We start from the raw sequence: 24142 nt of genomic DNA, 5'->3' as shown, positions 1-24142 counted from the left end.
TGGATGATTAGTCTGTGTATTCTGAGTGTTACCCCTCTTCTGACCACCCGCTGGGACAGACTGGGCAACTAATACTTTCATTTTCGTGTCTTTCATGCGTCTCTGTTCATGATCGTGTTCCTCTCTGATTCTATTCTGGTGATACTGTGACATTTGTAACATTTGTGAAGGCGTGTTAGCTTGCCATGTACTTTCGACTTTCAACACTCTGTTCTTAACCTGTGGTAAGGAATTCTCGACTAATTTGGTCACGAAAAGATGTGGGAATGATTCGCTACTGGTTTTCAGGCCACTATTAATAATAAAACATTTCTCGAATCTTGAATAAAAATCACTAGTGTCTTCGTCTTGTTTCTGTTTGCAGGCTGAGATTGCATCCCAATCTTCCTTTTTAACTGTCAAAAATCTAGGCAAAACCTGTACTAACAATCCTGGCAATGCTTTAGTTTTGTCCCCAAGACCCAAACCTGGGGTACGTCCTTTCTCTTCGTCTTCTAATTCGGCCCAAATAATCTTTTTATCTCCCACCTCCCATTCCTTTTCTTTCAGTTTTTCGTAAATCCCTGCTGGCAACAATACTTTTAACATTTTAAGAATGTCTGAATATGTGTAATCGCCCATAAGTAACATGTCTTTTAATTCACGGTGGAAACCTGCAGGATCTTTATCATGACAAGGTACAATTTTCTTCATTTCCAATAATTCCATTTTAGTCAAAGGAGTGTATACGAATACACGTTCAAGTGTATCATCTGGTTTCCGGATTGGATGTACTTCTCGTAAAGGGTTCTGTCTGTCTAGGTGATATGGTTGTCTTACTGGGGGTGGAACGGAAACAAGACGTGGAGTCAGGAAAGTTCTGTATTTGTGACGTTGTTCTAGAATGATGTCAATTAAATCGGTACCTAGACCTCTCCATCTTCTCAGGAGTAAGTCTTGCAATAGATTATACAATGGACCTGGATCAGATTGTTGGTTTTCATACTGTACAATAAGATGTTGGGTCATGTATATACCAGCTAATCGCTGTTCTTCAGGAGTAAGACTTAAAAACGTTTGCACTACTAAATCATCTTTATATATACTATCATCCCCGGCCCAGTGGACTGCTGACCGGGTTAGTTCCTGATCACGTAAGGTAGTGAGTTCATGATAACCTATTCTTTCTTTCAGGATTTTATCAGTAACTTGGAAAATATGTTCAAGGGAACATTGCTCTGGTATCGGGGAAAGGTAAAGCTTCTTGTTTTCTGGACGAATGGGTCTGTCGAAGGGTCTATCAAGAGAATACTGTTTAGGGAGTTTTACTCTACCTACGTACGCTATTCTATCTTCTGTCTCTGCTGGAGTCTCTGTTTCTACCTACTCCTCCTCCGAGGAGTCATTCTTGTCTGACTCGGCTTCTTTTTCGGCTTTTTGTCTGGTATGTATCGCTACTATTTCTTTACGGACCTTTCTGGCCATAGCGTCTATACACTTCTGTCTGTCATGTTTACCTTCCGCAATATTTTGACTCCATTTTGTCAGTACTTTCATCTCTTCTTTAACAACACCTGTCTGATCTTGTTCCCTTATCAAACAATTAATCAAGAATCGTAATAGTAAACCTTGTGTATCAACTTTCTGATATGCCATGGCTTCACGAACACATTCTGGCCTCTCCCCTGTTCTAATAAAATGATATATGTTGTCCAGATATTCTGGCATTTCTGGTAATAACATCAGATAATCTGTAACACGGCGTAGACGTAACGAGGCTAACATCATGTCTCCTGCCTTGCCGGGTACTGGATCTTATCTACAATCCGTAAGATACTGTTTAAGCTTTTCATGTGGCATCGCTGCCGGAGTACGCTGTGTAGCGAATTCTCTCATTGTCACTCGATGTAACTGTGGCGGGGTGTGAAAGTGACCTCCTGAAGCAGGACCATGAGCATGACTTGACGTCATTGCGTGTGGGAAAGGTACATTTAACGAGGACGACTGACTCTGAGTCGCATCTGTAGCGAAAGGATTGTGAGGACCAATAGTAGGGGGACCAGTAGCAGCAGCAGCAGAAGGGGAAGTGACAGCAGGTGCGGGAAGTAAATCTTGACGTGGCGGGGTCGTGACTTGATCAGCCGGAATATGCAGTGGCAGATTATTATTAGCAGGATGTACGGGTACATTGGTATATGCGGGAGCTACATCATCTAAATAGGAAGAAAGGAAAATTTCTGCTGCTGTCTTATTGTGACGTACTTTAGTCGGAACCAATGGAGGTGGCAGGTTACGGGGTACTTCCGGGGTCGCCTTGGGCAGGCCCTCGGCAAGAACTGGATACATGCCTGTAATGAGTGCATTTCTTTGGCGGTCTAATTGTTCTGATCTGACCTGTTCTCCTTCTTCTAGTAACTCCTTTTCTTTAGCTTTTTCGGATTCTTCTCTACTTTTCTCTGCTTTCCTGATTGCTTTTTCTGTTCTTCTATGCGATTCTTTACGCCACAATTCTATAGCATCTTTCTGTGATTGTCTAGCTTTCTTTTTCCATAACGCTTCCTCTACTCTCATGATGCACTCGGCATCCCATGTCCCTGAGACAGGCCATCTAAACTTCTCTTCCAGATTCTTTGTGTAGTCCACCCATAAATCTAAATACAACACAGCATCTAAGCCATGTTTATGGTACATAAAGTATCCTGGTGTGTCCCTAGGCGGGACAGGAACTGCTTCTTCAAGTATCCCTTTCCTAGTACCTATCTGACGTAACTTTGAAAACAGCGGCATAACTAGAGTGATTCGGACGTGTATACAATAAACACAGTAATAAACAGTAAACAATCATTCACCCCCCAACATTGAAACACATTAAAACATGTCGGACTGAAAGTACCTGGAACACAGAAAACACAGTAAAACTCTCGGGTTTAAAACTGAATAACCATGAACTGATGAACTGAACCATAAACTGGATAACTAGATGCACTGCTAAAACAGTACAGACCGGTCCCATAAAGAGACACGTCGGACCGTATCCACCTAAGTGAACACGTCAGGACCAGAATTGTGTACCCAACTCTGTCTTTACCAGGCACAAACCAATGAACCTGTCTAGATGCGTTCCCAGCAACGGTACTCACCGGGAAGCAAAGAAACTGAAGGCCTCGGAAACTGGACTGGACTCTGGACTGGACTGGACTGCTACGACATCTGACGACGCATCACGCTTCCACGCACGCGCAGATTGGTGGGCCTTCGGACACCTCGGACCTTGCTCTCTCGTCTAGGGCTCTGGTCGGGATCCTCCGCATTCCTCACCGCCTCGTCTGGACGCCGGACCGCAGTCTCCGTCTCCCTCGTGGACCCGAGGGAAGATAGCGGGAAACCCCGCAACGTGCACGCTTTCCGTCGGGGTTGTAGAAGGGGTCGAAAGCCGCGTGACTTCACCGGCGAGTGGGGAAGGGGGGGGTCCCTATTCGGGCGCCAAATTATGTGGTAAATTAAATTACCTAATCATTTTTCTGCATAATTAACATTACAAGACAGCTCATTCAAATGAGAGGCAGAGTCCGTGGTATCTGAGTCATACGGGCTTTAATGGACAAATTAATGAAATGAACCTCGAGGTTGGATATCATGTTCCATCACCACTAGGGTTCGGGAAGGGACAGTCAACGTTTTATTAACATTACACATTATATATAGTAAAGTAACATAATTGAATCCAATACAGTAGGCGTAACAGATGAAAAGAGCGAGATAAGAACACATGTGCGTAAGAGGAGGCGTGAAAAAGAGGCGTACACATGGGCGTGCACTGTACATGTCAGAGAAACGTCACAAGAATCGTCACATGTGGGTGGATGCATAGAGAGAAGTTGCAGAATCAGCAGAAACCCTTAACCTGGATGCGCGCGCAACTAGCATGACGTGAAACTGGGGGGCTGTGACTTTAGCACTAGTGGAGTAGACTGGTGTCTGGAGTGTCAGGGCAACCTGTACCTATAGCATATCTGGTATCTTATGTTTGGAGGATGTAGTGTCTGAAGTAAAAGGTCTCTCGGGCAGGGGCCATCCCATACTGAAAGCTGAAAGCTAGTGCATACGTGTCTGGGTGCAACGTGCGGGGCCATGGGCCTACCATGGTAACGGAGTCAGTAAATCACTTGCAAGGAGGATAGAAAAGGGCCGGGCCCTTTGCTCTGCAGCCGGGAGGATGTTTACCTATTCCACTAGACTGGAATGTGTTTTCGAGGAGGCTGAGCAGATAACTGTAGGTAAAACATGAATTTGGCAGACAGTTCAGGCCGAGCCGGGCACCGCTGCGCTGGCAGGAAGTAAGGCAGGGGTCAGGGATGCACACAGCTTTCGGAGACAGAAGAGATGAGGCAAAGAGGCCACATTTAAGGGCCTAGGTAGACTGGGCCAGGAAAACATGGAGAAAACGTGTGCGAATTTCAGAAATGCACCATGTAAAGACGTTGGCACGGCATGTTTAGAAACTGAATTATCGATCCATTCCAGGTGGATCTGGTAGAGGACATGTTAACGTTGGACGCAAATGTATTTGCGTCTTCATATTCGGTCATGGAGGGAAATTACATGTACTTTAAGCACATACATGGAGACGTTGGGGTACACGTTAGGGGACATACTCGACCATAAAAATTTCAATTACCTCACACTCTGCACTTTCCAGCAGTAGCCAAATATCCTCCGCATGTTTTGGCAGCGATCTGCAGTTCAACAGGCCTGCTTTAAAACTACACGCCAAAAGGGCCAACTGGGACTTTAGGTTTGTGTTTACCCTAGGGTCACCCCACAATGCAAGCATACATGAGATAGGGAATCTTTAGATAAATAAGCCCTAGCGGCTTTACATGGCAGTGTCGGCCTCAAAGACAGCAGGTCCTCACCTGTCCAAGTAATCCTTCCAATGTCACTCTCCGACCGGGCAGCATAACTGGCCGAGGCTGTATTCCGGTCGTGGACAGGCGTAGACGGGCTTGCCTTTGGCGCGCCGCTGGCACGCCCGCTGCGCATTCGCGTTCTCATCTACCTTTATGGGCGAAAACCCAGATATGAGACGCCCAGAGGGGGAGGAGTCGCGTCCCTCCGTTCAAGCGGCACAACAGCCGTGACGGAACGGGGACCGACCAGGTAAGTGCAGGGGGAGACAGAGTGCAAATACAGTGTGTAAGAAATCTGTCACTCGACTTCAAACAAGGAGTTAAGAAAATTATTCTGAAGCTCCAAATGAGTCCCAGCAAATTATCAAGCAATTGTTAAAAAGAAAGTCTCGCAGTTTTCAGGTCAACCAACTGCTGTCAGCTTGCACAAATCACCTCTCACTTTCAGCGCCTAGCTCGCGCTGCTCACACCAGCGTGGCCGATGGTCTTGGCGTTTTTAAAGGAAATGAGGGGGAGGAGTCGCGTCACTCCGTTCAAGCGGCACAACAGCCGTGACGAAACGGGGACCGACCAGGTAAGTGTAGGGGGAGACAGAGTGCAAATACAGTGTGTAAGAAATCTGTCACTCGACTTCAAACACAGAGTTAAAAAAATTATTCTGAAGCTCCAAATGAGTCCCAGCAAATTATCATGCAATTGTTAAAAAGAAAGTCTCGCAGTTTTCAGGTCAACCAACTGCTGTCAGCTTGCACAAATCACCTCTCACTTTCAGCGCCTAGCTCGCGCTGCTCACACCAGCGTGGCCAATGGTCTTGGCGTTTTTAAAGGAAATGAGGGAGAGGAGTCGCGTCCCTCCGTTCAAGCGGCACAACAGCCGTGACGGAACGGGGACCGACCAGGTAAGTGCAGGGGGAGACAGAGTGCAAATACAGTGTGTAAGAAATCTGTCACACTACTTCAAACACGGAGTTTAAAAAATTATTCTGAAGCTCCAAATGAGTCCCAGCAAATTATCATGCAATTGTTAAAAAGAAAGTCTTGCAGTTTTCAGGTCAACCAACTGCTGTCAGCTTGCACAAATCACTTCTCACTTTCAGCGCCTAGCTGAAAGTGAGAGGTGAGAGAGATAGCTATACAAAAAGTATTTTCAAATTTTCATTAAGAGTCCAAGATAGAATGAGACACACCCCTGCGCTGTTCACGAAGGGCATCATGGAAACATCATCATTACAGTCTCATGGTGAGAGGCGAGCCTGGGGGGCGGCTTGAGGACCGGGTCAGGGGTGCTCAGAAGACACCAGTGGACCCGGGATTAAAAGGAGAGCTAGACCTAGAGCCATCATAAGAGTCAGTTGTGCGCAGCTGTTCCTTGGCCCAGCTGTGCTTTTCCATATTGACTTGCAGAGCCCTGAGCAGCGACAGTGGGGAAGACCCACACTTGCAACAGTGGCAGCCAGCACGGATCGGAGGTAGGGGGGGAGAACGCAGGGTAAGCAGCAGCAAAAAATAAAATTAAAAACGTTTGCATCGACTCGAAATGCGAGCAGATCATCCCAGGCATGATTTAGGTCTATTGGAGCCTGCGGATAATGACAGAGAGAGGCCCACTCTGAGCAAACATGATGTCACAAACACTGAGGGACAGCACAGTGTCTCAGACATATCCATCCATGTATTGATTCTCAATGAGGAGATGAGAGCGGCCACAGCAGACAATCAGGGGGCCACATTATTCCAATACCTCTGTAGGATGTGGGCACGCCGCCCTTGAGCTGTCACTCCTTGATGAGCTATTCCACCCAAGAGGAGAAAAGGGTTTCCCTGCTGAGAAGCATACAGAGATGGAAACTGAAGGCAGCTCAGATACTGAGAACATGCTAAAATCAGTTGAGACGACCCTTGTAGGCCATAATGAGAAATTTGAAGCTATGCATCAAGCCATCCATGAAGAAATCCACCCCAAATCAATGCTGTTGCCACAGACTTGAACTTGCTCCTCCCTGACCACAGACAATTGGCAGGTGGCAGTGGAGGTCCTACTCAATAGAGCAGAAGATGCAGATGGCCGCTTATCAGAAACAATATTAGTTTGATAGGGATCCCAGGAAAGTTAAAACTTCCCTCTGCAGAACTATTCTTAGAGCAGAAGTTTATAAGGTTGAGGAAAACCTCTTGTATATACTTTAATATATACTTCAGTATATACATCTTTATGGGCTTACTGCTTTTCATTGGTTTGTTTGTGTCCTTTAAAAAATCCTTTCTTGCTAGTGGTCAGTCTTTCCTATTTGTCCCTCTTTTTCAATCCAAGAAGCATTCCTCAGTACTTGTACCCTTCCACTTGCTTCATTGTAGCATCTGTTTAGGGTCTACTTTTCCCTTTCCCTAAGAGCATTTGACCAGATCGATGTTTCCCTGCTTGTGTTTCTGTTTGACTGTGCTCCAACTCCTGTTTATGTAACCAGGACTGTAATTCTTGTTACCTCCTCACATTTGCTGTGCCTTCAAAGACTAAAATCAAGTGCCTGACGCAAAGTAATTTTCCTTCTTTGACTTTAAAGTGAGAATATTTCCCTGTACCCCAAACCCCTCCCACTTTGCTGCTTGCATTAGTTTCCTGCTGGTGTTTGTCTGACTCCCCAGAATGGCTGGTGCATGCACCTTTACAAATCCTTGTGCTCCGCTGCATCTTTAAGTCTGCCCCCTTTAATTTCCTCGTCGCCCGTAGTTGGAACAGACCAGCTGTTGTGCTCCAATCAGGGCTGTTGTACTCGGTGAACACTTTACATGAGCACTAGTTCATATTCATTTTTTTGGGCAGGGGACATTAAAGTAGAATTTACTTGCGGATGACACGCAGTTATTGTTCACCTGGAGAAGGGGTGAGGACTCGGTCTTCATGGCTCAGCGTTGTCTGCTGTGTTGGTGGACGGGGGTTCAGGGTAGCAGCGCCGGGATACTCTGAGTAACTGCGGGCTTTAGAAATGCAGGATAACATAACATAACATAACATAACTTACCTTCAGTAATGCATTATCTGTTTGAGTCAATATCTAGCTGCATATTCTTTAACTTTGAATTTACCAGGTATCAGGCTGGATCCGGAAACTTTTGCGTGAGCAGTACCCCTGCGCACCGTCGGATGACTCTGTTCAGCTCTGCTTGATGTCGTCGGTGTCGTTAGCATCAGGTATGACAGCACTGTCACCTATCTAGGCGCCACCCAGGCGCGCGGATATCAGTTCGTTTTCACTTTTTCCATGCCAGAAACGCAAAGCCATGAACAGAACTGACTTTTGTGTGTGCCAGAACTAGGGCCCTGAAATGGGAGCAACGCTAGGCCTAACAAATGAGTCCGCAGAGCGGGGATGCAAGGGTGAGTCTGTACAGACTTTGTAGCTAGATATTGTCTCTACCACATAATGCGTTACCAAAGGTAAGTAACTAATTCATCTGATAGAGACTTCTAGCTGCAGCTTCCTTACCTTTGAATAAATACCCAAGCCATACCATCCTGGCGGTGGACAGTGGAAACATTTTCTACCAAAAAGTCCACCCGAATTATGTGATTATGCGACTTTGGTGTTTACGCACAGGTATGGATTTGCGACATAATCCATTATCTGCTGCCTAATTTGCAGATTTTAACACAATAAAATGCTTGATCCTAGCTTCAGCTAGGACCAAACTTTACTAAAACATGACGTGTTGTCATGCAGTGGAAGGCCCTTGGCAAAGATGGACTGGCCACCTTTTAGTTGCTTATTGCTGTATTTGGGTACTAAACTGGTACTAATAGGTGTGAAAACCTTTTTCCAGTGAGTCTGTATGTGTTAAAATAGTATAATGCATCTTGCTTTCACAAAATGTGCATGATACCACATAATTTGCCTTTTTTCTTGCCACATATTTTGACCCTCCCTTGTCACCTAATCCCAATGGCCCTGTGCATGATGTAAGGTGAAAAATATTTTTCCTTAAAATCTATGCAATGCCATGCCAGTCATTTTCTAACCTCTGGTATCATGTTGTAAGCCAGGTCCAATGCAATTTTTTCTCAAATGTTTATTCAAATGTTTTGTGTAATGTTTCTGGTTTCAGTTTCACTCCAGAGAAAAGAGATATATAGATGTTTTCTATACAGACTTTAACCTGTCAAAGTAGCAATGACTGTGTTCGAACATCGGAATACTGGTCACATCTTTCTTTCTACTGAAATGTATTGGACTGATGGTCACATCAGGAAAATAGCTGTTTTGGATTAAAATAAGTGTAAAATCAGTGCCCTTCGATGGAGGGCCTCCATAGAGTTATAGCTGTGTACATATTTTTCATTGGTAATACATTATTTCAAGCTGTGCTATTATTCTAGAAGTAGAGGAGGGTCACCTTCACAAGGTGAGGTAAGCTAGCAGCACAAGGCCTCAAAAATATATTTTTCTCAAGTCAGCAGCTCTAGACACATCCTCTCCCATTCCTTGAGATATATTACTTCACCATCTAATACTTTAGTGATGCAGTCCACACATAATCTTATAGTGGTGTTGACTTGCATTTCTGTCTGTGCCTTCAAAAGGCCTTGTAATGTGTCCATTTATTTTTTCTGAAGCAAGCAATTATTTCTGAATCAGACTGTATGACCCAGTGTGTAGTAATTATGTAGCTCTTAAACCCCTGGAGGCACAGCACCCAGGATAAAGTGCTTCATGTCTAAACTTATAAACTGAAAATCAATACAGAGCACTGCAAATAAAAAAACAGTCCAAGAGTACATTTTGAAAAACATGTGTAATGAGTTGATGTTATTAGAATTACATTTTATGAATGGATTTAAAAAAAAGTTTGTCTAAATGGTTCTTGGTTTCCTCAAATAAACAGAATATATAACATGAAAAACTGTACTGTACCTGTATAAGCTGTTGAAGACATACTTGTCCCAGTTTTCTTCCAACTGCCCATATACCTAAAAAAATAATCACAAACAGTTAATTGTTTTTATCTGCAGAATTAAATATTAATAATAACATGTTTCGATAATGTTATCATTGCAGTTTCTTTGGCCTCAGTTTCAGTGGTATTACATTTTATGGTAAGTAACAAAAGCGTTCCATGTCAAAGTTCTAGATTTGATCATTTCACCATTTTCTATGTTCTATCTGAATCCGCTGAGACAGAGCTATAGGAACTACTGGCTGGAGATCTTGTACTTCAGCCAATAAACAAACTCAATTTGATGTGAGTCAACAACAATTCTACGGACTTTGCTGTGCAGGTCAAGCGTCAAGGATCTTCACCTCTAAACAAAACAAAAAATATAGAAACTCCACTCTGACATTTATTGGAACAATTCTGCTCAGCTCATAGGTAAATTATCAAAGCATGCAGTAGATTAACTTTTTTCCCTTAAAATGTAAATTAATTTGAAAATGTCCTTTAAAGGTTTTTTTAATTTTAGAGTAGTAGAATTATGTGTGAGGAGAAAAACGACTAGGCTGTGCAATTCCACAAGCCCAACGTTTAAAAGACACTTTCCTGAAAGCATTTCTTTATGACTTGCTCAGCCATTGACCACTCCGTCCTGCCAAATTAAGTGACATCACAAAGAAAGACATAATAACGAATATGTCTTTTTTTTACTGCAAGCCATTGTTACTCAGTCTGGTTATGCTATCAGGTGATAAGTTGGGCTCAACAAATCCCGACTGATTGATTAACCTTTAGGTTAGTAAAGAGCTTTGGATATGAAACAGTACCTGACTTTCCCTTTAAGCATCAGATACTAATCCAATAAAGGAGAGACACTTAGCGAGGAAACAAGCACAAGAGAAGTTACGTAGTTAGCGGTAACGGCAATACATATACCAAAAATACTATAGCATGAGTGTATAGTTTGGAATAATGGATTGGAGACCTTTTAACCGAGGAAAACATAATCTGGAAAAATTGAATTGAGCATGAAGGAACTTAGAAAAGATTGTTGTGAAAGTTAACTAAGTCAAATATTTTAATTCGGTATATTCATACTTTTTTTTTAGTTTGTGTTGGCAATATTCTATTCTGAAGATTCTTATTGCACAAAAGAATGCTGCCACATCCATTGATCTTAGTCAATGCAGGTGACCCACTTGTACAATGAAAACTGTGGAGATGAAATATTTTCTACATACATTATAACCACAGAAGGCAATAGAATTGCTCCCTAGAGAAAACAAGCAATACTGCTTGACTCTCTTGGCGTAAAAAGACTATATGAAGACTTGTCTGATATTTACCAGTTGGAGACAGGGAAGGACAACCAGCTAATGTCTTTGAAATATTGTTTGTGAAATATTTTATACTAAAAGTGAATGTGGTGTTCTAAGAAAGAAGCACAATTAACAATAATGTAAAAGAAAAACGTATGGTCAAAAAGTCCCTCATCTACATTCTGAATACTATTGTAATAGAACATATAGCATTGTGGCCTCAATTGATTGATACCCCTTAAGACCCATCCAAAGAATTAGAAATTAACAAAAATGAAAAAACAAAGGAAGAATAAAAGAAAATTGAAAACAAAGGAGAACATTGAAAAAAATCTTAATACTGACAATAGAATTGTGACGCTTCATCATTGTGGATGGGTACCCAGGGCACATGCATTCTAAAAGTACATGTGGAGAAGGAAATGTGATTTGTCGATATTGAGTCAAAAGTTTTTTTTTACCAATGTATGTGAAATAAGAATGTTCTAGAGGTAAAACAAATATTTGTGGGGGAAATCAACAGTACAAACTAGTCCATTAGGCCATAAAACAGGCTCGCAAAGAGCCCCAAAAAAAAATAGCCCACATAATGACCTGTCAGATCAGCCCTTCTGCCACTGCCAAATTGCCCTAAGGCCATTCAGTTTAACCCTGTTCCAGAGGGTTACTAACACAAAGGATGCTTGAGGGGATTGCAAATACACAATGTGTCCAACAAAGTTTTGAAACAAAAAGGTATTGCGGAGACAGAACACGACAAGATATTCAAAGAGCTCATGCTAAGTGTGGAAGACTCAACGAGGGCAATTAAAAGAGAAAAATATAAATTTAAGTTCAAAGATATTCCTTACTCAGAACACATGATTTTTTAGAAAGATATCACACCAGAAGTCAGCATAGTGAAAGCAATAAAGGAAACGCTTCAACCTTTTAGCCTATAAGCTATAATCAACTAAGATTTTATTTTTAGGCTTAGTTGATTATCTTTCCAAATATGTGCATTATTTGGCTGAGATCATTGAAACAATAAGAAGTCTAATGATGCAGAAATCTGCTATTTTTGAATGACTAGTGAATGTCAGGAAGCATGCAAGAAAAGACCACGTAAGAAAGACATCAACATTAGGATATCTTAACATACGTAGTAAAACATATATAATCACTAATGCGGACAAGGTTGGGATTCTGCAGTTTTAACTCGCAATACTAATGAAAAAGTAAAAAAAGTGGGATTTGTGTCAAGCAGGTTAAAAGGAATATGACAGGAATAGTTGGTGATTGAATGAGAAGCCCAAGATTGCTGTTGAACAATGACCCATTTTATAAATTACATGTAGGAATTGCAGTTCATCATTAAAACTGATTGATCACTGATCAGAAATCTCTAATTCACCATTAAACCAGTTTGTGGATAGTAGAGTGGCAAGATGGCGGCCGCTTAGTTGTGGCTGTAACGGCGCTGTGGTGAGACTGGTAACCGAAGGAGCTCAATGGAAGCTCAGCATTAGCCGAGCGCCTACTTACTGTTTGCTGTGGATTTGGAAGTGAAGTGGAGCAGCAATTGGGGATTTTCAGAGGCATGCTGGCTGCGCTATCCTGTCGCGGATCGGCAGCGCGTATACTGCGAGGACCGGCGGCTGTGTTATCGGCTCTCTCCCCCAGCTCGAAACGCTGCGGCTCCTTCGGAGGTCAGAACGCCCGAAGAGGAAGCCGTTTGGGTGTTCGTGCAGTTTGCAAAGGGAGCATTTGGGGAGACTATGGCTCCAAAACTAAACCAAGCTTCTAAAGCCGCCTCAAAATCTTCGAGAGGAGGGCGCAACTAAGGTAACAGGAGCACAAACACCGACACCAGATAATCTTAAAGAAAAACAGCAACCTGTGACCCGGACCCGGCAGACTACAGTTTCAATAGCCGAGATGCTTACAAAAGCTGGTAAGGAGAAGGTGGCGGAGGCAGCAGGGGGTATGCCTGTATTGGCAGAATTGACTGTAGATGAGACTGAGGCATTACAGGTACCCCAGGATGTGTACATTGCCAGCAGGACTATCCCTTCGGAAACCGATGATTTGCAAGCTGAAGTGGCAACGCAGGGCAAGGTGGGGGTGCTAAAGGGGTCAAAGGAAGGAGGGGGCCCCGGGGACTCCGTTGTAGAACTGGGAGAGACGGCAGGGGCGACATCTGATCCCCAAATACAGGCACAGGCTCAGGGTGCTATGGATGTTATTGACTTTGGAGGTAAGGAAGAACTAGCTCTATTGGAGCAGGGAGATGTTGGTGAGGTCACTGGAACTGGGGCTGGGGATGGGGCTCAAAGTGAAGCCTTTTTTTCGGCCTCTGATGGCGTGGAATGGTCTGAGGAGGAGGAAGATGGTGATTGCAGCTCTCTTGGGGACTCTGAGAGTGAACCAGAGATGGAGCACCCGGCAACTGCATTGAAAGTATCAGCAGCTGCGGCGAAGGGCCAGAAAGACCTCCGGTGCGAATTGAGCTGGGACCACTCCGCCTCATTACCTCTACAGGGCAGCCCGGGTATTGAGAGGGCACAAATGTCCCTATTAGAAACAATCCATCAGGAGATTATAGCCCACAGGGAAGAGACACAGCAGGAAAACCGTAAATCACAATGAGCAATGAGGAAAATGAGGAGCGTGGTTAGGAAGCTGTCTAAGGCCTGTATAAACACCGGGGACAGAGTCTCAAATCTGGAGGACAGGATTGTCGCAACAGAAGCGGAGGTGGAGGTGGCAGTAGCCAAGGTTAACGCACAAAGCTCCCAGGTTGTAGACATCCAATGGAAGCTTGAAGAGATGGAGAACAGGGTCCGTAGAAACAACCTGAGGGTTCTGGGAATCCCGGAGGGATCAGAGGGGTCAGATATCAGGGCATTTACCATCAAGCTCTTTGAACAGGCATTCCCCGAGTTAGCAAATTGGAATTTGGTCCATTGAGCTGCAGAGAGTTCATCGTACCCCTTTTAAGGTCAAAAGGAATACGAAAGAAGGGGACAAACCCAGGGCGATTCTGATCTTCCTAGGAAACTTTATTTTGCGACAGGCTATCTCTGATCTAGCAAGGCCTAATGCGAGGATGTGATGGGTTCTCATTTTTCGTGCGGCCGGATTTCTGCCACACGACGGTAGAAAGACGCTGGCGTTTAAGAGGTCAGATTAAGCCCTTTCAGGACAAAAAGATGTATACATTTCTAATAAACACGGCGCAGCTGAAGATTATTAACAAAGGGAGGACATTGTTTTTCTCATCTGAGATCAAAGCAAAGGAATACTTGGACTCTATAGGAAGCTAGGATGACTGCTGCTCCCAAGATGATGGAATGGGCTGCTGGCTATCGGCTGATGCTGAATCTTGTGCATGACTTTTTGTAGACTTGCAACTTTTTGAGCTCCAATTTTTTGTAATTTGTTGGATGTACTGATATAGGTAGTTCTCACCGCACGTACCGTGTTCCATCACACGCACAGACTAGTTCTGAGCGCCTCACAGAGTAGGGTGGCGGGGTAGGGGTCTGGCGGGTAGGGGTGGTGGGCTTTCTGGGGTGGGGAAGGGTGGGGAGGGGGTCGGGGTAAAAAATGGGAAAAGGAGGGAATGGTGCAATATTGATAGAAGACAAAAAGAGCTAACAAATATAAAAATATCTGAGCAGTTTCGTGTTGTAGGTGGCTTTGTTCAATTAGATGACAAACATTAGAATTTGTACAATGAATGTGGGGGGCTTGAACCACTGGAAGAAAAGGCAGAGACTAGAATATGTGGTGAAGCACAACAGAATAGATGTCCTCTGTCTTCAGGAGACCCATCTCCCCTGGGCTAAGAGAAATCTACTATTTTTAAAAGGCTTTGAGCTGGTGGCATGCTCAACACAATCCTCAACTATCAGGGGAGTTGCCATTTTAGTAAGAACTGCTCTGGGAAAGGCCAGGAAAGTGAAAACGGATAGTAATGGTAGATGGGTAATTGCCGAAATGGATCTGGGTCTTACAATCTGTGGGATATATGGCTCGAATGATGATGATCCTGAAATTTTTGATTTCGTAGAAGTAGAGTTAGCTAATTGGCCTACCTCCTTAGCAGTTGCAGGAGATTTAAATATCTAATCGGACTGGGGTAATGGAATATCCTATGTGGGGCGGAAACCCAGAATTTTCAGATCAGTTCAGGCCCTTATTAGCTCGCACTGGTTGCAGGATGTATGGCGAACTAAAGAACCCCAGAATCCTGGTTTTACGTATTTCTCAAATCCTGCTCAGAAGTATTCAAAACTAGATTACTTATTTATTTCCTCTTCAGAGATAGAGAAGGTGGAGATTATTAAACTCCCAAGAGCAATCTCAGACCATAACCCATTGTTGCTAATATATGATCTGGGAAGAGTGGAGAGGTCAAAGTCATATTGGACATTCAAAATGCGATTGTTGGCAGACAACAGGTTTGTAGATCATTTGTATAAATGGGTGGGAGAATTTTTTGCAGCAAATAGTATAGTACATCATGGATTGGGGTCTGGGAGGTTTTTAAAGCTGCTTTAAGGGGAGAGACGATTAGCTGTTCTGCCAGGTTTAGAAGAGAGTTTAGGGCGGAGGTAGAGAAACTTATGGGCATGCTGTCTACTGCGGAGGAACAGCATATCAGATATATTGCCTCTGGTGGAGCTGGTAAGGAAAGCCATAATGTATTGGTGGCAGTTAAAGCGGCATTACAGAAGGAGGTAACACAAAAGGCAATCAGGGATTTTCAATCTTCAAGGGCAAAAAGATATAAAAGAGGAGAGCAAGCCGGTAGAGCCCTTGCCCTTCGGCTAAGGCAGGAAATATCTAAAAATCATATCACTTGCATTGAGGAAGATGGAAATGTTTATACGGAAATTAAGGATGTACTGAGGGTATTTGAAATTTTTTATAAAAAACTGTATGATGTGGGGGATACTGAGAGCAACCAGGGGGAGGAGTATCCAGATAACGGTCCTTGTTTGAATGATGTAACCAGAGCGGGCCTCGATAAAGATATATCACACGCCGAGGTCCTGGCTGCATTGCGAGAGTTAGCACCCGGAAAAGCCGCCGGCCCAGACGGGATCCCCCTGGAGGTGTACAAAGCAATAGAACGTGAGATTGTCCCATTGTTGGTCGACCTTTTCAATGGGATTGTATACTCAGGGGTAGTCCCTGATTCGTCTCGTCTTCCTGTGGCAGCATGGGTTTGTTCCCGGATGGGGCACAACAGATCATACACGTAGAGCTATAACATTATTTGATGCCCAGGATGCCACGGGGGGCGGGGGAGATTGCGATGATCCTGCTCGACGTAGAGAAAGCGTTTGATCGCGTTGATTGGAGCTTTCTTTGGGGTATATTGGCAGGAAGGGGTTTTGGGGAGAAAGTCATCAGAGCGCTCAAAGCCATGTATGTGGACCCGGCTGCTAGAGTTAATGCTACGGGGGAAAAGTCAGACAAATTTACTATAAAGAGAGGGACCCGCCAGGGTTGCCTCTGTTCCCCTATCCTCTTTTCTCTGTATATCGATCCCCTTATCCAGAGAATATTAGAGAGCCCTAGTATCCCTCCTGTGATTTTTAACGGCCATGTTAATAAGTTACTAGCGTATGCCGATGATCTGGCATATTCACAACGAACCCCCAGCAGGCACTACTGGCTCTGGTACAGATGGTGAAGGTTTTTGGTGAGGGCTCTGGGTACCTCCTAAATGAAACTAAAACACAGATAATTTGTTCAAAAAATATTGTGAAATCCGATTCTAGATTTGTGGACTCAGCTATTTATTTAGGGGTAAAAATTAATGCATCAGTAGAGACCGAATTGAAAAGAATAGATGTACTGCATCTTTGGTAGGCAGGGTCAATGCTCTAAAAATTTTAATGTTTCCTAGAGTGCTGTATCTCTTTAGGGCTATACCCCTTTTTATTGAGGAAAAAATAATGAAACAGCTGGACTCCGTTTTTATAAGGTTCATATGGCAGTATGGCAAGATTAGACGCTCTACCAGCTTTATGTCACTGCCGAGGGAAAGGGTGGTATGGCACTCCCAAATCTTAGATTGTTCCATTGGTCTTGCCTCCTGATTCAAATGTCTATTTTGCTTCAATTTGATGTCAGACCCGCTGGGGAAAATTCAAACGCAGGGACCCAGGGGCCTCCCCCAATCTTTGAGATGCTGTTGGGGGGGAAAGCCACTGGCCTATTGCTGTGCAAAGTGGAACGTAGGTTTTATAAGAAGGCACGCTTTAAGACTTTATACGGGGCCTGGTTTGTCTGGAAAGCTATCTTGAAATACTTTAATGCCCCGAAAGTAAACTCTTATATACATTTGGAAAACTCATGTCTGCTTCGGCAATTGAGGAAAGATATGAATCTCCAGGCTTGGAACAGAATGGGGGTTAAGACTATTGGAGATGTCATGGAGGGGGATACGATTATAGGGTTTGAGGACCTGCAAAAGCGGTTTGGCATTCCTGCTAACCAGTGGTTTGTTTATGGACAAATTGCCTGCACTCTAAGGGCCCGAAGACCTAAACTGAAGCCCCAGGTAGATATTCCTGTTGTTGAGGCCCTGGTTAGAGGGAGCAGAAAGATTAAAGTGATTTATGACCTTCTGGTAGTAAGGATTCAGGACGATATCGGAAAAATGGAAAGCGCTTGGGCTACTAAACTGGGAAACCCCGATGTTGATCTAGATCTTGCTCTTGGCGTAAATAAAAAGCTTTTTCGGGCTTCTAACATTATAAAACAGTTTTTAATTTGTACCATACTCCGGCCAAATTATTTGCATGGGGTGTCAGGACTGATGATTGTTGCCCTAGGTGTAATTCATGTCAAGCAGACCTAGTACACATGTTTGTTACCTGTGATAGGCTGGGCCCACTTATGGATGAGATCATGAAATTCTGGGAGGGGCTGCGAGGTCACAAGATCGATCTATACCCTACGTTGGTATTAATGGGTACAGACTCAAAATTGGCTTTGGAAGAGGATGAGGAAGCCCTAGTTTTTATGTCAGTAGTGGTGCTTCGAATCCTGATTTCAGCTGGTTGGAAAGATGTTATTGCACCCTCCTTTCAGATGTGGCTCTCGAGACTCTTGGGCATTCATAATATTGAGTCTTGCTTATATGAACTCAAAGGAGTTAAAAAGCGGGAGATGGGAAGATGCTTCTGGGCTCCCGTTTTGAAATGGAGGGAGGCTAGAATTTGATCTGGAATCAGTATTTTATTGTTATACTAATTTGAATGTAAATGAATTTTATTCCCACATCATGAATTGTAATCTGTCTATGTATATCTTGAAAATCATGTCCCTGCTATTGCATTTTTGTATCAAATGTGAATGCTTCGTTTGTGTCTATTTAACTGTTTAATCCTTGTATTGCATCATAACCCTCAATAGAAAATAATTTTAAAAAAAGAAATCTCTAATTCACATTTTTAAATGTGGAATAGAATTAGAAAAACAGATCACACCACTTATATAAAGGTTGGGTTTAAGTGTAAAAGACTAACTCTGAAGCTGACAATATAAAAGGGATACAAATATAGCGGATTGTCTTTTGAGTGACTGATGAAGATGACAAATTAATGCAAGAACTGCGAGAAATAGACTAAGTCAGGGTTTTAATTAAAGAGTTAGCATGATGAGAAAGAGAACAGAACACATCAACGAAAGAGGATCAAGTTCTGGGGAAAGTGAAGGAACAAGTGGTAAATGGGTGGATTAATGGTAATTCATTGAATAAATCTTAGTTGATTTTAGCTTATAGGCTAAAAGGCTCAAGTGTTTCCTTTATTGCTTTCACTATGCCGACTTCTGGTGTGATATCTTTCTCCAAAATCATGTGTTCTGAGTAAGGAATATCTTTGAACTTAAATGTATATTTTTCTCTTTTAATTCATTGAATAAAGATGTGTTGAGCTTTCAGTGATGTAGAATGGAATTAGGCAATTGTGGGGAGAGGTTATTGAGAAAGAGTCAAATGAACAAGTTACTTACCTTCGGTAACTCTTTTTCTGGTAGATACAATATCTGCCTGTGGATTCCTCACCTTGTGAATATCCCCCTTGCGTCAGCAACGTTCGGAAAATTCTTCGTAGCACGCCGGCGTGGACGACGTCATAGGAGCACGGCTTCGCGCGCGACTCCGTCTGACGTCACCGACTCCACATAAGGCCCACGTCGGCGTGATGACGTCAGTTCCGCCCTTTTTTCCGTGCCTTCGAGGCACCCGGACGGACCAACAAGTACATATATATATATATATATATATACACAATGTACACAGTACATGCAAAACAAATGCAATCAAAGTGCAAAACTATACAAAGTCAGATAAAACCATAATTACATTTGCACATAACATCAGGTATAGCAGAGTGGACAACGGGGAGGCGGGTGGGTCAGTGAGGAATCCACAGGCAGATATTGTATCTACCAGAAAAAGCGTTACCGAAGGTAAGTAACTTGTTCTTCTGATAGATACATCTGCCGTGTGGATTCCTCACCTTGTGAATAGAGTCCCACAGCAGTCCCCACTCCCGGAGGAGGGTGTCCACTCTGCTACACCAGGAAATCTTGGAGAACAGAGCGCGCGAAGTGGCCATCCCTCCTCACCTCAGCATCCAAGCAGTAGTGCTTTGCAAAAGTGTGGAGGGAGGCCCAAGTCGCGGCCCTGCAAATGTCCTCAACAGGAACACCTCTAGACAATGCAGAAGTAGCAGACTTTGCTCTAGTTGAATGAGCTCTAATACCCTCAGGAGGATCCTTACCCGCCAGAGAGTAGCAAATCTTGATGCACAGGATAATCCATCTGGAAAGTGTGCGCTTGTGCACCGCTCTGCCCTTCTTGCAGCCAGCAAAACCCACGAAGAGCTGATCGTCTATTCGATAGTCTTTAGTCCTATCAAGATAGAAGCTAACCGCTCTCTTCGGGTCCAGGCGATGAAGCCTCTCCTCCTCCTTGGAAGGGTGTGGGGGAGGATAAAAGGTAGGAAGGGTAATGGATTGACCTAGGTGGAAGGGAGTAACCACCTTAGGCAGAAAAGCAGCCCTGGTCCTAAGAACCATTCTTTCAGCATGGATGGACAAAAACGGGGGCTTGGAACTAAGAGCTTGAAGCTCACTTACCCTCCTTGCCGAGGTAATTGCAACTAAGAAGACCGTCTTAAAAGAAAGAAGCCTCATCGGACACTTGTGTAATGGTTCAAACGGCGAACCCATCAGATAGGTTAACACAAGATTCAAGTCCCAATGTGGAACAATAAAGGGAGAAGGAGGGAACTTATTAGTGAGCCCCTTCAAAAATCTTAAAACCACAGGTGATTTAAAAAGAGAGGGCTGATCCGGCAAGCAGAGGAATGCCGATAAGGCCGAAAGGTAACCTTTGACAGTGGCAACAGCAAACCCCTGCCGTGCCAGAGAAAGAGCAAATAACAAAATATCAGATAAATGAGCCTTTAACGGGTCAACATCCCTCTCCCTACACCAAGACACAAACTTAGTCCACCTATACGAATAAATGGACTTGGTGGAGTCACGCCTGGCAGAAAGAATGACATCCACCACATCGTTAGGGAGAGAGAAAGAGTTCAGATTGCCCCGTTCAATCTCCAGGCATGAAGGTGTAATGTCTGGAGGTGGGGGTGTAGAACCTGCCCCTCCATCTGAGAGAGGAGGTCTGCCCTGAGAGGGAGACGGAGCGGCGGGTGAGAGGAGAGGTGGAGAAGATCTGTGTACCACACCGTTCTTGGCCAATCCGGGGCGACCAATATGACTTGGGCCCGGTCTTGGCGAATCTTCCTCAGAACACGAGGAATCAAGGGTATGGGAGGAAACGCGTGAAGGAGCTGACCTCTCCAGCTCAACTGAAACGTGTCCCCCAATGCTCCTTGCATCGGATACTGGAGACTGCAGAATGACGGGCAGTGAGCATTCTCGCAAGTGGCAAACAGGTCCACCCGAGGAGTCCCCCACATCTGAAAGATGTAACGAACAACCTCCGGGTGAAGCCTCCACTCGTGGTCGGCAGAGAACTGACGACTGAGAATGTCTGCACGCACGTTCAGAACCCCGGCCAGATGATTTGCCATCAGACAAATCTGGTGGTCCTGAACCCAGGACCAGAGGCGCAGAGCCTCCCTGCAGAGACACTGCGACCCCACTCCTCCCTGCTTGTTGACATACCACATCGCAGTCGTGTTGTCCGTCAGGACCTGGACCGACCGACCGCGAAGGGAAGGGAGGAAGGCCTTGAGCGCCAGACGTATGGCCCGCAATTCTAGAAGGTTGATGTGAAGCAACCTTTCCTCTGGAGACCAAAGACCCTTGACCTCCAGATCCCCCAGATGAGCACCCCACCCTAGAGTGGATGCATCCGTTATCACCGTGGCCACCGATGGTGGAAGCTGAAAAGGCTTTCCTTGAGACAGATTGCCTTCCACGCCCCACCAAGACAGATCCGCTGCAGTCTCTCTGGAGATCTTCACTGACTCCCCGAGATCTCCGTTGTGTTGATACCACTGCCTGCGGAGGCACCACTGGAGTGCCCTCATGTGCCAGCGTGCATGGTTGACCAGGAGAATGCAAGAAGCCATCAGACCGAGCAGGCGAAGGACCTTCAGGACCGGAACAACCGCTCCATTGTGAAATAAAGGAATCATTTCCTGTATGTCGCGAATCCTTTGCGGAGGAGGGAATGCACGACATACAGTAGTGTCCAGTACCGCACCTATGAACAGGTTGCGCTGGGAGGGCACCAGGTGAGATTTGGGCACATTTATTGAAAAACCCAACCTGAACAACAGCTGCGATGTTTCTTGCAGGTGATGAAGCAACTTCTCGGGCGACTCCGCTTTGATCAGCCAGTCGTCCAGATACGGGAATACAGGAATCCCCGACCTCCTGAGATGTGCAGCCACCACTGCCATCACCTTGGTGAAAACTTGAGGCGCAGTAGTAAGACCAAACGGAAGGACCGCAAACTGGTAGTGTTGCGATCCCACCGTAAAACGGAGATACTTCCTGTGCGACTTCAGGATCGGGATGTGAAAATACGCATCCTGCAAGTCGATCGACACCATCCAGTCTTCTTCCAACAGCGCTTGAAGAACCTGCGCAAGAGTGAGCATTTTGAATTTCTCCTGCTTGAGATAGAGATTCAAAATCCTGAGGTCCAGGATTGGACGTAACCTGCCATCCTTCTTGGGGATCAAGAAATACCGGGAGTAGCATCCCTGACCCCTTTCCTACTCTGGAACCACCTCTATCGCACCTTTCTTGAACAAAGCCAGGACTTCTTCCTGCAAGCGAACAAGGTGGTCCTCCGAACAAAAACCCTGGCAAGGAGGGTAATTGGGAGGGAACTCCTGGAAAGGAAGAGCATACCCATTTTCTACGAGATTGAGAACCCAAAGATCTGATGTAACCGATTCCCAATCCCGTAGAAAATGCCGACCCCCCACCGGAGCCACATGATCCAGAATGGCGGATCTAGGGCTGCTTTGCTGCAGGGGGAGGGGGTTGGTTATTAGAGGAAGAGGAGGAGGAGGAGGAGACCTGGCGCCCACGACCACGGCCCCTCTGCTTTCCTCTGTAGGATTTATACAGAGGATTCTGGCGCTGCTGCTGCTGCTGCTGCTGCTGTCCTTGATTGTAGGGACGAAAATTGGGTCTGCCAAAACCCCTATACTTTCTAGTCGCAGAGCCCCTCGTCTGAAGGCCCAAAGACTTCGCCGTAGCCCGGCTGTCTTTGAATCTCTCCAGAGCTACGTCAGCCTTCTTGCCAAAGAGACCTGTCCCATCAAACGGTAAGTCCAACAGAGTAGACTGAACGTCAGAAGAAAAATCGGAGGACTTAAGCCATGCGGCCCTTCTTGTAGCAACAGTAGAGCCCATAATTCTGGCAACAGAGTCCACCGTGTCCATACCACTCTGTATAACCATACGAGCTGCAGCCTGAGTATCAGCGACCACCTCGTTAAAGTTCTTCTTATCGTCCTCTGGAAGCTTAGAAGAAAGCTGTTTAACAGAGTCCATCAACGCGTGAACGTATCTCCCCAAGAGGCAAGTAGCATTGGTGGACTTCAAGGCCATGCTACCCGAGGAGAAAATCTTTTTAGCAGACTGGTCCAACTTTTTCGAGTCCTTGTCTGCTGGCACCTGAGGGAAAGAACCCGCAGCCCTGCTGGAACAGGCGGCCTGCACTACCGGACTCTCCGGTGCAGGATGCGAGGAAAGAAATTCAGGGTCATCAGGAGCCACCCTGTAACGCCTTGCCACTGACCTGGAAACCGCAGGAGCAGATAAAGGCCTCTTCCAGACCTCCTTTATTTGTTCAGTTAATGCATCTGTAAAAGGAAGCGTAGGCTCCACAATTGAAGAAGGTGAATGCAATACTTCCGTAAGGATGTTGGGCTTGTATTCAACTGTGGGCAAAGTCAAGCCTAGCAACTCTGCAGCCTTCTTTATGACGACATGATAGGGTGCCAAGTCCTTAGATGGAGCGTCAGAAACGGTTGGCAAACCCCATTCAGGAGAAAGTTCCAAGCCACTTGCATCCTGAAGGTCTTCAAAACAATCCCCCTCTTGCAACTCTCCTTCCTCAACCTCGGAGTCCATAAACTCCTTCTCCTCCAAGAGGCGTTGTGCCCTGCGCCTCGACCACTCCATACGGACCGAAGTTGATGGATCCGGTAACGACTCCGACGGCGCCGGAGCCGACGTCGAGCGAGGAGCCGGAGGACGGGAAGTACCACGATCTGAATCCACTCGAGGCCGATCCGGAGTCGGCGAAGCCGCATGCGAAGTCGACGACCTCGGTGGCGCCGTACCGAGCCAAGGAGTGCAAGGCGTCGGCATAAACGGCATAAAGGGGGCCGGGGCATAAGCCTGGGGCACACCCAAATTGAAAGACAAAGGACCCATGGGACCCATAGGCGCACCAGCGGGGTACATCGCCCTCGAGAAAACACCAAACATGGCATTTAAAA

General features: G+C 45.1%; 1 protein-coding gene across 2 annotated transcripts in view; it reads right to left on the bottom strand.

Moving 5' to 3' along the window:
• Nucleotides 1-24142, bottom strand: part of C8H11orf65 (chromosome 8 C11orf65 homolog) — a 262871-nt gene that overhangs the window by 64018 nt on the left and 174711 nt on the right. For both annotated transcript variants that reach the window (XM_086933476.1, XM_086933477.1), the window contains one exon: nt 9798-9853. In XM_086933476.1, coding sequence (XP_086789602.1) covers nt 9798-9853 — 56 coding nt within the window. The remainder of the gene's footprint in view (nt 1-9797; nt 9854-24142) is intronic.

This window comes from Lissotriton vulgaris, chromosome 8 (genome assembly GCF_964263255.1).
Source record: "Lissotriton vulgaris chromosome 8, aLisVul1.2, whole genome shotgun sequence".
Taxonomy (NCBI): Eukaryota; Metazoa; Chordata; class Amphibia; order Caudata; family Salamandridae; genus Lissotriton; species Lissotriton vulgaris.
Note: the sequence above shows the minus strand (reverse complement) of the source record. Positions and strands in the feature narration are given on the sequence as shown.